At 45.4% G+C, this 14,374-nt stretch overlaps 1 protein-coding gene across 1 annotated transcript in view; it reads right to left on the reverse strand.

The window, feature by feature from the left end:
- The window catches only part of LOC124552396 (acetylcholine receptor subunit alpha-like), a 354,641-nt gene that overhangs the window by 104,587 nt on the left and 235,680 nt on the right, over window positions 1-14,374 (reverse strand). The window contains exons 6-7 of the mRNA XM_047126656.1: window positions 9,378-9,493; window positions 431-599 (exon numbers count right to left, since the gene is read on the reverse strand). Of these exons, the coding sequence (XP_046982612.1) occupies window positions 431-599; window positions 9,378-9,493 (285 nt within the window). The remainder of the gene's footprint in view (window positions 1-430; window positions 600-9,377; window positions 9,494-14,374) is intronic.

The raw sequence follows: 14,374 nt of genomic DNA on the forward strand, positions 1-14,374 counted from the left end.
CGAAATTTAAGCCTCACATTAAACTCTATGGTGCGCTGGCGGTGTAAAAAATGTAAGCTTGTAAGTCAATTAAAGCAGAAGATACGACCATTTATGTCCCACATTTTCATAGACGATTGCCAGTATTGACAAAGGTAACAGGCAAAAATCATCCCAATTGTCGATTCTCGGGATGGATGAATTTATCTTCTGTACGTAACTGAGTTTGTAGGGAACCCTGGGTGCACTGGTGCTACTCGCATTTTTATTCCACCATAATTTCAGGCACGGTCAGTGGATCTGACGACGCCTGGAACAGCCGCGCTGACCCGGCCGCGGGGCCTCACTTCCAAATGTCTCCACCGTCAGCCGGACGGCCTACGACTAGCGATCTTATGTTTAAGAAATGCCCGTGGGATGCAGACTGCTTTGTACCAGTTTGGCTGCCTACCTTCTCCCCGCTGTCGGAGGGCAGGTAGAAGACGAGCACGGTGAGGAAGGAGATGCCCATGCACGGGATGATGAGGTTGACCGTGTAGAACAGCGTCTTGCGGCGCATCGTGATGTTGAACGTGATGTCCAGGTACGGCTCGTCGCAGCACGTGTAGTACTTCTCGTTCCTGAAACACACACACACGTAACTTTTCTTAAAGCAAGTACGTCGAACCTCGAGAAATCCGATTTCTCCATAAATGTAATGAGTTCAACGGCCTTTTGAGAGGGAAAAAGACCTCCTATAATTCGAACAAATCGTGCACTCGATAACTGGAAACCACACTGCAGTTGCACCGATTCGCCACAAGCGAGCGATTTCGACCGGCACCACGAGCCGAGTAGCTGTGCTACAAAAAATGAACTGCTACGGTTAGCTGCAGTTGCAGCTAATCTGCGTATCCCTGTCGAATACTTGCAAAAAGCCAATGTGTAAAAAAAACGGGAGGTGAAATTTATTAAACTTGTTTTGAAATGCATTTCTTGAGAAATGTCGGTTACTTCACAGAAAACATTACATTTTTGACTGACCCCAAGTGCCTCGTGTAAATCTTTCCACTGGGCTAATACAACGCCTTTTACGTTTTATTAGTCCACAATTTCTTTTTCATTTAGTAGCCTTACTCGAATTGCAGGTGTCTACACGATTTGTTTTACAATCTCCGCGCGACAACAACGATGTTGTCAATAATACCACTGCTGATTACGGTAACTCTTGTAACAAACTGTGTGAGATAGAGGTAGGTTATACGAAATGACGAGCGACTTGAGTAGAGTCGTGTAATACATCTGTCCTAAATATTTAAGTTAAAATATCTTGTTAATATTAAAGTACTGTACGTCACTCTGTTTAAAAGTGAAATACTTTGGTAAAGCTTGTAGTTCTCTGATAGATAGAACCAACAGATGGAGCGCTGTCGCTACGACTTTCCCATCACTTCCCCTGCTACAGCATAAGCTTCAGAATCTTAATTACTTGAAATACCAACTTGTAACTTGTATTACCTCTTGAGATAAGTGACAACTCCACAAGCAAAGTAACTTCCCAAAGCGGTTCGTGGCACCAGAATGTCCATAAATTGTACCGTGAACCGGTTACTCGACGTGAGCAAATCGAAACGAAACACAACTACAGAGCCACGCTCAGTAACTGGACAAATGAGTCGCAGCCCAGCAGCCGCACTGCGATTCGTCGGACTGCACGGGGATCCCGGCGATTTGCCGAGACACACAGGAATTGTCGTCTGAGAACAGACTGTGCGCCTCTGCGGGGGATCGCTGCAATCCGTCGCTCGCGTGATTGTGTTGGGGTGCGGGGGGGGGGGGTCAGAGAGGCAGGCATCTTAACACTCGGGAATTCGAATTATTATGTCGAGTCTTCCTACAGTTGTTGCGTCATTCGACTCTTCCGGCACACATGTAGCACAGACTACGTCAGAAAGTTCTGAGACCACTTTTATTCGTGGCGTATAAGCGACGTGAGCGCAGCAACCACGATGGAAGATGGCTCTGAGCACTATCGGACTCAACTGCTGTGGTCATCAGTCCCCTAGAACTACTTAAACCTAACTAACCTAAGGACATCACACACATCCATGCCCGAGGCAGGATTCGAACCTGCGACCGTAGCAGTCGCGCGGTTCCGGACTGCGCGCCTAGAACCGCTAGACCACCGCGGCCGGCCCACGATGGAAGGTTTAAGAGGTGTGTGAGGAGACCTTGTTAAGTGGCGAATGTGCAGCTCTGGTGTGATAGAAATCACAATGGGGTAACGGCTCTATATGAAGTGTCACAGACATCCTCCAGAAGAGACCCGGTGTCGCAAAACGAACCTATCATAAAACGACAAAGTGCAGAAATTTACATGAAGAGGCGACGCTTTGACCATATAACTGACATTCGAGCAGATGTGACGTGCGAATTGAACAAAATCCCACTGAAAGGCCTGCCGAGGTGGCCGATCGGATTTTTTTTTAATCTCATTTTGTTCGCTTTTGTTCGTTGCATCTGCTCGGGGCGGCGTCGTAAGACATCCGTTTAAGTTCGTTCTTCATCGATTAACTCAGTTTTTTTTATTACAGAGGGCAGTTAACCCTCTGACCGAACACGCTGAGCTACCGTGTCTGATTTTTTTTGTTCGTTGTTGATCATTGTCTTTAGTCGCTGCGGACGTCACATGACACCCGTTCAAGTTCGTTTATTGATCGTTCCACTCAGTTTTTTTTATTACAGACGCCAACCAGCTCTCTGACCGAACACGCTGAGCTACCGTGTCGGCTAAGGGGCTGCTCACTAAATTCCAAAATCCGATCTTCGCCGAGGATGTAGAGCAGCCGCCCGAGGTGGCCGAGCGGCTGTAGGCGCTACGGTCGCAGGTTCGAATCCTGCCTCCGGCATGGATGTGTGTGATGTCGTTAGGTTAGTTAGTTTTAAGTAGTTCTAAGTTCTAGGGGACTGATGACCTCAGAAGTTAAGTCCCATGGTGCTCAGAGCCCACTGGAGGACCCTTTTGACAGCTTGACGTGGTTGTGTGAATGTTCTGTGCGTAGAACTTAAAGGAGTGCGGGGAGCGGACGATGTAGAACAGCTGAAGCATTAAAACCACCATCTTCACTTTTCTTTTCTTTTAGTAGTCCAGTCTCGGAACAGTTTGGACCTGACGAACGTTGAGCGTGCGCGTGATTACGATGGAAATAGACACGATGTGTTCTCGGTTTTGCTCACAATAGGAAACGCGCTTGACCAAGCCAACTGGAGATCACCGAAGCGGAAAAAGTTCGCCGATTTCTTTGCAAAATAAAACTGAAATTTTCGGAAATTTGCATGTGTTCTTCGCATTAAATGTTAAAATAAATAGAAATTGTTGCTTTACAAAGAAATCTTAAACCACATTAAATTTTTTGGGAGGGGATACTTACTGTTAATTGCACTTTTTCATGAGTCCTCATTGATCTGTGACAGTTTCATTAAATCGAATTCTTAAGTAGTCATGCATTCTCCGAGATCCCCTTGGATGAGAAGTATTAAGAGACAAGTGCACATCTTTACTGGCCATTGAGCCTCCACCTCTACAGCTTTCTACGTACAATTTCTTGTCCTCAACACTCAGTTACCAAAATGTCAGCTGGTCGGAGTAGCTCGGGTACGGTACTACATGTCTGCTTAACAACATGCAGAGAGATAGCAGGAAGGTTCAGATGTCGACATTATACGCAATCACGATAGAGAGAGAGAGATACACTAACTATACAGCTGGGTAAACCCATGCTTCCTGGAACAGTGTGAATTGCAGTAGCGAACACTACAAGTCAAACAAGTTTCTATAATACGCGAGCAACGAAAATGAGATGAAAGGAAGAGTGTTATGTAGAGGGCAGTAGCGAGTCATTAAGCGAGCTTTATTCGAATTTACAGTGGCTCGTGTTGTACGATTAACAATTGCGCGTGAATGTTAAGAAACAGCAACCGCGCTACACGGGCTCCCTTCTGATCCTTACTGGTTTTCCAGTGCTGCCACTAACCAGAGTGAGAATATTAATTACTGAGTGTAAACGATGTGGAAGGAGCTGTATCGACCTGCGCCATTTAGCAGAAGCCAGGCACTCAGGACTTGCCCTGTTTTACCTTCGTGTGAGGTCTTGAGTTCCAACCAAACAACATCGGACTGCTTTTAACTAACTTTCCTACCGTCGATAAAGACTGACAAACTGGGGAAGGGAAGAGGCTTACATCCAGCAGGGATATAACTGCGTTTACAGCAACTGAGGATGCAGCATTTCGACATTCGTTGGTTTCTAATGCGTTTGTCAGAAATCGTACAAAGTACTTGATACACTATACAGATCCCCCATGATGTTGAGCCTGCGCGATGAGCATTAAGTAAAGGAAGCTGAGGAGAAATTTGGAAAGGAAATTAATGTCTGGGGAGAAAAAAGTAAAATTTCAAATGTTTGCCGATAACACTATTATTCTGCCTTGGGAGATGAGCTGAATGGAATGGAAAGTGCCTTGAATTGTAGTTGCAAGATGAATACCGACAAAACTAAAACGAGGCTAACGGAGTGTAGTCCAGTTAAGTCAGACGGTGCTGAGAGAATCATATTAAGAACTGGAGCGCTAAAACTAGTGGATGAGTTTTGATATTTGGGAGAAAAATAACTGGCTATGGCCGAAGTAGAGAGGACATCAGCTTTTGCCTAGTAATAGTGAGAGAAAGTCTCCTGAAACACATACATTTATTGACACTGGATATAAATTTAAGTTTTAAGAAATCTTTTTTCAAAATATTTGGCTGGAGATGAAATATGTGTATATGCAAGCTGAAAATTATGGACAGGCAGAGTGTAGGAACTACTAAAATCGGGTGCTGTGGAAGAATGCTGACATCTCGGATAAGAGAGTAAGAATTGTTTAGATAAACTAGGGGGCGTCTTCCACAACCCCCGACATTTCGGGGCTGAAAACCCCGTCATTTTCAAAGCACAAATGCAGCGATTCAGGTCTGACCAAGGAAACTTCAGCCTCTGGTACGCGTGACCACATCGACCACGACCCGTAATATAGAACATGCAGAAAACCACACACACAGTAAACAGATAGTGGCAGCTCACAACGAAAGATGACCAACGTCAGATTTTATATGTAGCGAATATTATTAACGTATGAGCAAGCAGCCTCTTTGTTTCACCAGAGAGAGAGAGAGGGGGGGGGGGAGGGAGGGAGGGAGAGAGCGAGAGAGAGAGAGAGAGAAAACTTTATACAGAGATCTCCGTCTCTATTTACGAGGCCACTTGCTAGTTCAGTCTTTAATAAGAGCTCTGGAAGTGCACGCCAGTACGTCTGTGCTTTTATATTCCCTAGGATTACGATTTCCAACGCAGTTTTATGCAGTAGTAGTCTGGAAGACTATCGGTAGACCATTTCCAGGTGACTGTTGCAGTCCATCTTTGGGGTCACCAAAATGTCCGTTAACATTTCATAATTCAGTGCTTCACGGAATAACGTAGGTGGAGAGGTAAAAATTGACAGACATGCTTTAAGTGGCACGCAGTTTTATTGAAACCAAAGAAAGTGCACAAAATAAGCAACAGATGACGCTTCATATGATACAAAAGCAATTATCAGCGTAACTGGTTTGTAGCAAAGACGATGTTCTTTATAAGAAATGCTCAACACGTCGGCCGTCGCTCATCAACAAGACCTGTACTCGAGGGGCAGCGTAGCAGCGTATCAGTAGCTGTGGTGATCAGCTGCTGTCTCTTAGCTCCCCCACTGAGGCTGGACGGCCGCGTCACAGCTCTGACCTTTGACACGTGTGGCAACCAGGTGTGCAGCGCCGCACCTTCCAGCAGGAGCTTATCGGCCAGGCTAGGGTGTTCTCATTCCCTCTCATTTCCTACACTATTCTCACGTATTGCTGTCGGCCAGTTTTTGCATTCGTTGATGACTGCAATAAAACCCCATGTCATTTCAGGCACACGTGTGAATTCTTACCTATCTACCTACATCATTCCGTGAATCAGAACATTTTCAAATGTTACAGGACTTTTGGGTCCCCCTGTATTTTGGCGACAAAAATTACACTACTGTCCATTAAAATGCTACAACACGAAGATGACGTGCTACAGACGCGAAATTTAACCGACAGGAAAAAGATGCTGAAATATGCAAATGATTAGCTTTTCAGAACATTCACACAAGGTTGGCGCCGGTGGCGACATCTACAACGAGCTGACATGGGGAAAGTTTCCAACCGATTTCTCATACACAAACAGCAGTTGATCGGCGTTGCGTGGTGAAACGTTGTTGTGATGCCTCGTGTAAGGAGGAGAAATGCGTACCATCACGTTTCCGACTTTGATAAAGGTCGGATTGTCGCCTATCGCGATTGCGGTTCATCGTATCGCGGCATTGCTGCTCGCGTTGGTCGAGATCCAGTGACTGTTAGCAGAATATGGAATCGGTGGGTTCAGGAGGGTAATATGGAACGCCGTGCTGGATCCCAACGGCCTCGTATCACTAGCAGTCGAGATGACAGGCATCTTATCCGCATGGCTGTAACGGATCGTGCAGCCACGTCTCGATCCCTGAGTCAACAGATGGGGACGTTTGCAAGACAACAACCATCTGCACGAACAGTTCGACGACGTTTGCAGCAGCACGGACTATTAGCTGCGGTTACCCTTGACGCTCCATCACAGACAGGAGCGTCTGCGATGATATACTCAACGACGAACCTGGGTGCACGAATGGCAAAATGTCATTTTTTTCGGGTGAATCCAGGTTCTGTTTACAGCATCATGATGGTCGCATCCGTGTTTAGCGACATCGCAGTGAACGCACATTGGAAGCGTGTATTCGTCATCGCCATACTGGCGTATCACCCGTCGTGATGGTATGGGGTGCCTTTGGTTACACGTCTCGGTCACCTCTTGTTCGCATTGACGGCACTTTGAACAGTGGACGTTAGATTTCAGATGTGTTACGACCCGTGGCTCTACCCTTCATTCGATCCCTGTGAAACCCTACATTTCAGCAGGATAATGCACGACCGCATGTTGCAGGTCCCGTACGGGCCTTTCTGGATACAGAAAATGTTCGACTGCTGCCCTGGCCAGCACATTCTCCAGATCTCTCACCAACTGAGAACGTCTGGTCAATGGTGGCCGAGCAACTGGCTCGTCACAATACGCCAGTCACTACTCTCGATGAACTGTGGTATTGTGTTGAAGCTGCATGGGCAGCTGTACCTGTACACGCCATCCGAGCTCTGTTTGACTCAATGCCCAGGCGTATCAAGGCCGTTGTTACGGCCAGAGATGGTTGTTCTGGGTACTGATTGCTCAGGATCTATGGGCCCAAACTGCGTGAAAATGTAATCACATGTCAGTTGTAGTATAATATATTTGCCCAATGAATACCCATTTATCATGTGCATTTCTTGTTGGTGTACCAATTTTAATGGCCAGTAGTGTAAATTCCTTTCCACTCACCTGAATGCTCGCTCCATAGGAACTGCTAGTCTATGTTGTCATATACCGCAGTAAACTGTAACAATATCTCTGAAATATTTTAACAGTGTAATTATTTTTGATAGTTGCCATCTCTCCAGTAAGGATAAATCCCTGTCTAAGAGTAAAATACGGTGATTTTGATATTATTTAGCCGCCCCAGCACCACAACAGGAATGTATATTCCCACTTGAGGGAAGTTAAAAGTTAATTTCATTTAATATAAAATATATTAAAGTGCAGACTGTCTTACAGCAGCTCGCAGTAAATCTTCCAGATGCAAACGAAATTTCCTGCCCCCAGCTCCCTGGTACACTCAACAATAACAACGACAAACACAACTCACTTTGAGCCAATGTACTCGTACAGGCGGACACCTCGGTAACGAAGCGTGTCGCGTCGAACCGAATAGATTCCTGGTGCCGGAATCCGACCGTGGAACACGAGTGCGCCTGTCCTGCCGATTCTCAGAATAATTTCACAAAACACAGAAATGTGTGGCTGCTGGCAGCAGCGGACAGCACCGTCGTGGCCTGTAGGCGAACTGGCAAACATGACGTTTTGTAAAACGAGAGTCTTTAAACTGAATTCATTTCCTTTTGTTGGTCTCTGGCTTTACAGCGCTTCACCTTCTTACTGTGGCAAAAGATCATTTTCAGGCCCTGTACATTAACAAATACTTTTAAAAAATGTCATTCAGGTTTGACCATTAAAAGCACCGACACCTTACCTGCAGCGCTCTTTCTGCAGTACTGGACATTATCGCGAGTAGACGAGCTTTGACAAATAAACATTACAGACAATTCGCACGAAACGAAAGCTGCTGGAACAGGGATGGAACGGCCTGTCAGCCGGTGTGCAGCCCTCCAGCAGGCCAGCAGCGCGGGCTCGCAGGCCTTGGCTGCTCGTGCCGTCCGCAGGCAGCGCTGCCGCCACACCTCTGTGCTGTTCGTCCTGCAGACGACTTTGGCAGTCGACGTCGGGAGTACGGAGTTCAGTTCAGTTCTTCGCTCGACGTCGACTGCTGCACGGCTGCTCAGTCGAAGCTCCGAGCTTCACGCCATCAGTCGGCCTCTCACACAGCGTTCACGTAGAGTACGTCGAACTTTTCCCGGCTGTGTCACTGATACCCGATTACGACAGAGTAACGGTACAGCCTGTACCTTCTAAGGCACTGTTACTGTGTATTGTGTCATTTTCATATCGAATCTGGACGTTCTTTTAGTCGGATTATTCTGAAGGAGCCTTTTGTGGAACGTTCTGGATGCGTCGTGTTAATGAAGTTCCATTCTTGCCTCGCTACCTGATCATATACATTCATTAGCTGCGTGCATCATCCACTACAGGGCTTCCACTGTGCATCAGTTACTCACGCCACCTCGTTTCGAGATGGTGCTCCACAGAGCTTTGAACCTTTGGCGCGTTGCCATCAGGGCAATGGTGAATATCTGAAGAAGGTCTCTTCTGTGGAGTGACTTGTATACAACTGAAGTGAAATGACTACATCAAACTAATCACACGTAAGGTAAATAACGATCGGAGATACTCCTATTTTATTACAAGAACGCTAGCGAGGTATAGTCAACCTGTGAAACGTGTAACTTACAAAACTCTCGTCCGACCGATTCTTTAACACTGTTCGTCAGTGTGGGACCTGTACCAGACAGTTACGGTGATACTGGCCTGCTCCAGGGCCAGATGCTGCATCGCAGTATCATCCACTGCCAAAGTTCCGAGAGTGCGCGTAGCTAGAAGAACAACAAACATTTTCCTTCTTCCCACGTATATGTTGCAAAAAGATGGATTCTTACCAGAGTTGCACTGCGACTGCAACAGGAGGGGGGAGGGTGCGATGGGGTACAGAGGTGAGGCAGTCAAAGCTCTGCGGAGACCCACCTGACGGCTGGGACCTCGAGGATGTCCCACTCGACGGACGTGTAGAACTCCGACAGGTCCACTCCCAGCTCCACCACATTCGAGTCCTTCACCTCGTCGATGTGCCTCAGGTCCACCTGTGAGAAATCAAAAAAAGCCAATAGGTCAACTCCTGTGCACGTATATTTCATTCCACTGTAAATAACGTCGCAGATGCTCGATAGACTTTATAGGTTTTCCAGCACGTCACAGAATATGCATTATCTCACAGATCAGGTGCTGCAGGAATTATATTTGAGGCTTTAGACTTTAATACATTTAAAACCGTACTCTACAATAACAACTAGTTTTCGACGCCTGACAATGTAACCCAATTTTCCTTTTATTTTCAAGGGGATGAGACGAAGCAACTTGAGTATCCAGTCTCAGTTGCTATGTTTTCCTACCTCTCAAGATTTTCTAAATTTTTTTCATAAAGTGTGGTAGTAAAAATATGGTAGTGTAGCTAGTAATCAGTGAGTGTATAGTAATTTCGGATTCGTAAATAAGCTTTTGCCATTGAATTCTAGTGCTCATTATATAGCTGCAGTGATCTAATTTGTTAATTATAAAATATTGTTAATTATAAAGGTTCATATAGTGCGACATATTTCAGCATATTAACGACTATCATATGAAAGAACATGTCTCCAACTTGTCGGTAACGTATCTAAAACTGTCTGAAACTGATTATCACCCATATTAATTGACATTCAAGCTTTAAACTATTGCTAACTTCAGTTATAAATTGTGTCAAATTTACTGTTATATTCTGAATTTTGGCATTATCATTTTGTTGATTTTTTTTATGTTCCATATGACGTGTAGCATTTTTAAATTAACACACTAATTTAAAACTTCACTATTTTGAGGTTGATGAATTATTTTATTACAGTTCAGAGGCAGAGCTACATAGAGAGTTGACAGGCAGTCTGCGGCTGAGAACAGAGGGGGCCACACGTGTGTCTCTTGTCCTCAGTAGTGTGCCGTAGTCCGATAGCTAACAGTTCGAAATATTCGCATACACTGCCTACAGTCTGTTTTTATTACTCGTGAACTCAAATCGTGTAACAGTAATTAATAATTAATTCCGAGTGAGAACTTATTACATTACCACAGTGATTAGCGACTCCTACGAACAGTAACTGGTTTGCAAGACAGTGTTGACGGCCTTCTTTTTTTGATGTCATCAGTCTTCTGACTGGTTTGATGCGGCCCGCCACGAGTTTCTCTCCTGTGCCAATCTCTTCATCTCAAGTAGCGCTTGCGACGCACGTCCCCAATTACGTGCTGTATGTGTCCCAGTCTGCGTCTCCCTCTACAGTTTTTGCCACTACAGCTCCCTCCTCTAGTACCGTGGAAGTCATTTCCTCATGCCTTAACAGATGTTCTATCGTCCTGTCCCTTGCTTCCACATATTCCTTTCCTCTCCAATTCTGCGCAGAACCTCCTCATTCCTTACCTCATCAGTCCACCTAATTTTCAACTTTCGTGAGTAGCACCACGTCTTAAATGCTTCGATTCTCTTCTGTTTCGGTTTTCCCACAATCCATGTTTCACAACCATACAATGCTGTGCTCCAAACGTACATTCTCAGAAACTTCCTCCTGAAATTAAGGCCTGTGTTTGATACCAGTAGACCTTTTTTTGCCAGGGATGCCCTTTTTGCCAGTGCTAGTCTGATTTTGATGTCCTTCTTGCCCCGACCGTTATTGGTTATTTTGCTGCCTAGATAGCAGAATTCCTTAACTTTATCTACTTCGTGACCATCAATCCTGATGTTAAGTTTCTCACTGTCCTCATTACTGAAACTTCTCATTACGTTAGTCTTTCTTCGATTTACTCTCAGTCCATAATCCGTACTCATTAGACTGTCCATTCCGTTCAGCAAATCACGTAAAATATTCTTCACTTTCACTCAGGATAGCAATGTCATCAGCGAATCGCGTCATTGTTACCCTTTCACCTTGAGTTTTAATTCCACTCCTCAATCTTTCTTATATTTCCATCACTGCTTCTTCGATGCTTTTCAATCCGTGCTTTTCGTTCTTTGTCGTCCACTCTTATTATTGACCTTTGGTTCTTGTACATATTGTATATTGTCTGTCTCTCCTTGTAGCATAGCCCTGATTCTCTCAGAATTTCGAACACCTTGGAGCACTTTACATTGTCGAACGCTTGCCTGGTCGGCAAATCCTACGAACGTGCCTTGATTTTTCTTTAGTCTTGCTTCCATTACTAACCGCAACGTCAGAATTGCTTCTCCCGTGCCTTTACCTTTCCTAAAGGCAAACTAATCGTTATCTAGCGCGTCCTCAGTTTTCTTTTCCGTTCTTGTGTATATTATTCTTGTCATCAACTTGAATGCAAGAGCTGTTAAGCTGATCGTGCGGTAATTCTCGCACTTGTCAGCTCTTGCTGTCTTCTGACGGTATATTGCCAGACTTATTTATACATTATACACACCAACGCGTATAGACGTTTTGTTGCCACTTCCCCCTAATGATCTTAGAAATTCTGATGGAATGTTATCGATTACTTCTGCCTTATTTGATCTTAAGTCCTCCATAGATTATTTTTGTGCACGATCTTGATTGTTTCGAGTTCTTTAAATGTATATGAGAACACTTGTATGGTAAACTGATACATAAAATTTTTTCCACATGTGAATCGTTTGAACCACGGTCTGTGTTGTATTTAACAATCTATGAACTAGTGTAATAGGTGAACTCTGCTGTAATGCCACCCGCAACAACAACAACAACAACAACAACAGAGTGAGTGGCAGGGTCGCGCCCTTCCGTTGCCCTCGCGGGCACTGCCGTACTTCCGCGCGCTACCAGCTGTTGTGTCTGTGCGCTGCGGCAGTCTGCACGCTGGCGCACAGCCGCGGGAAGGCAGTCCCTTCTCAGCTAACGAACCAGTTATGCCTTCAACTTGTCTGGGCCATGCGCAACCACAGTAATCTACAGCCGTCTTTATGATGTCTTTATTTTATGGCTACCAGTGTCGGTGGTTCAGTGCATCATGTTGAGGCCTTAGTGAACGGACCAAGTCCCTTAGACCTCTAGTCACGAGCACGGACGTACAAAAACCGCAGCAGTGGTCCACCCACGCTCGTTAAGGTTCCCGTACTGTGTTTTGAGTCCCAGTCCCTACCGAGCCTAGGGCACTGACTTTACTTCTTCAGACTTTGACTTCATGGCAACTAATGGCAAGTGGCTTGCCTTTGCCAAGCCCACTACTACGTGTGTTCTTAACTCTAGAACATTGCCAGTGATCTGGAGTTAAAGCTTTTCGTCGGCCACTTTGGCCTTCTGCCCCCCTCTCAGTACTTTACTTCCTTCTACGACTCAAGTAGCCAGCCGAACGTCCATCTGTATGTAACTCAAAACTCCACGAAGGATACTATATACAATAAGTTCGCTCTACATATCCTACCTGGGCCGTGTTCTCACTGCACCAGTGACTTATTGGACAATTACGCAAGTGCCCCGTTCTTTTTCAGCGACCCTGCCGTCAACAGCGACGTTTACCTGAGCGGGCTACAAGAGTTCGCTACCGCACAACCGGAACACCTGCTGCCCGATGTCGTATTCCAGCAGAATGGGCCACCACCTCGTCTCCACGGTCCGTAAGTGCCCCTCAGTTTATGGATGAAATATTCCAGACAGGAGGACAGGATGAGATTGTCCGATTCGGTAGCCGCCACGGTCACCTGACGTCACATAATTACACATTTACTACTCTCTGCGGGGTCGAAAAAAAAAAAAAAAACACAGGACTTGAAAACGCGCTTTAGCAATGCAGCCAGACATGCCGCCGTGCGGTCCCCACACGGACGTGTACGAATGAGGAAAAAAGTTGTTTTGAATTATCTGTGACATGTTGAAAACCAGTTCTTATTTATCGCTAATTTGATTTTTACTACTCATTATTTTTCGTTTTTCTGCGCACTCAACAGTCTCTTCAGTTCGACAGTTAGTGTAGTAATTCACTTCCGTCAGTCTAGTCACTGCAATCCTTTCATCCGTGGTCTTGGACCTTTATTTAATACCGTCCTTCCATCTTCGATGTACAGATTGAACAGTAGGGGCCAAAGGCTGCAACGCTGTCTTATACCCTTTCTAATCCTATAACTTTGTGCTTGGTTTTCCATTCTTATTGCATTCTCTTGGTTCTTTTACATATTGTATATTACTCGTCTTCCTTTACAGAACTTATACCTGTTTCTGAGAACTTTGATGCACCATTTTACACTGTCGCACACTTTTTCTAGTTCGACTAATCCTATGAAAGTGTCTCCATTTTCAGAAGTCTCGGTTCAGTTATAAACCTTAATGTTAGAACTGTCTCTCTGGTGCCTTTACTTTTCCTAAAGCCAAAATGATCAACGTTTAAAATATTCACTACTTTCTTTTCTGAACTTGTATATACACTCCTGGAAATTGAAATAAGAACACCGTGAATTCATTGTCCCAGGAAGGGGAAACTTTATTGACACATTCCTGGGGTCAGATACATCACATGATCACACTGACAGAACCACAGGCACATAGACACAGGCAACAGAGCATGCACAATGTCGGCACTAGTACAGTGTATATCCACCTTTCGCAGCAATCCAGGCTGCTATTCTCCCATGGAGACGATCGTAGAGATGCTGGATGTAGTCCTGTGGAACGGCTTGCCATGCCATTTCCACCTGGCGCCTCAGTTGGACCAGCGTTCGTGCTGGACGTGCAGACCGCGTGAGACGACGCTTCATCCAGTCCCAAACATGCTCAATGGGGGACAGATCCGGAGATCTTGCTGGCCAGGGTAGTTGACTTACACCTTCTAGAGCACGTTGGGTGGCACGGGATACATGCGGACGTGCATTGTCCTGTTGGAACAGCAAGTTCCCTTGGCGGTCTAGGAATGGTAGAACGATGGGTTCGATGACGGTTTGGATGTACCGTGCACTATTCAGTGTCCCC

The sequence above is a fragment of the Schistocerca americana genome, chromosome 10 (assembly GCF_021461395.2).
Source record: "Schistocerca americana isolate TAMUIC-IGC-003095 chromosome 10, iqSchAmer2.1, whole genome shotgun sequence".
Lineage (NCBI taxonomy): Eukaryota > Metazoa > Arthropoda > Insecta > Orthoptera > Acrididae > Schistocerca > Schistocerca americana.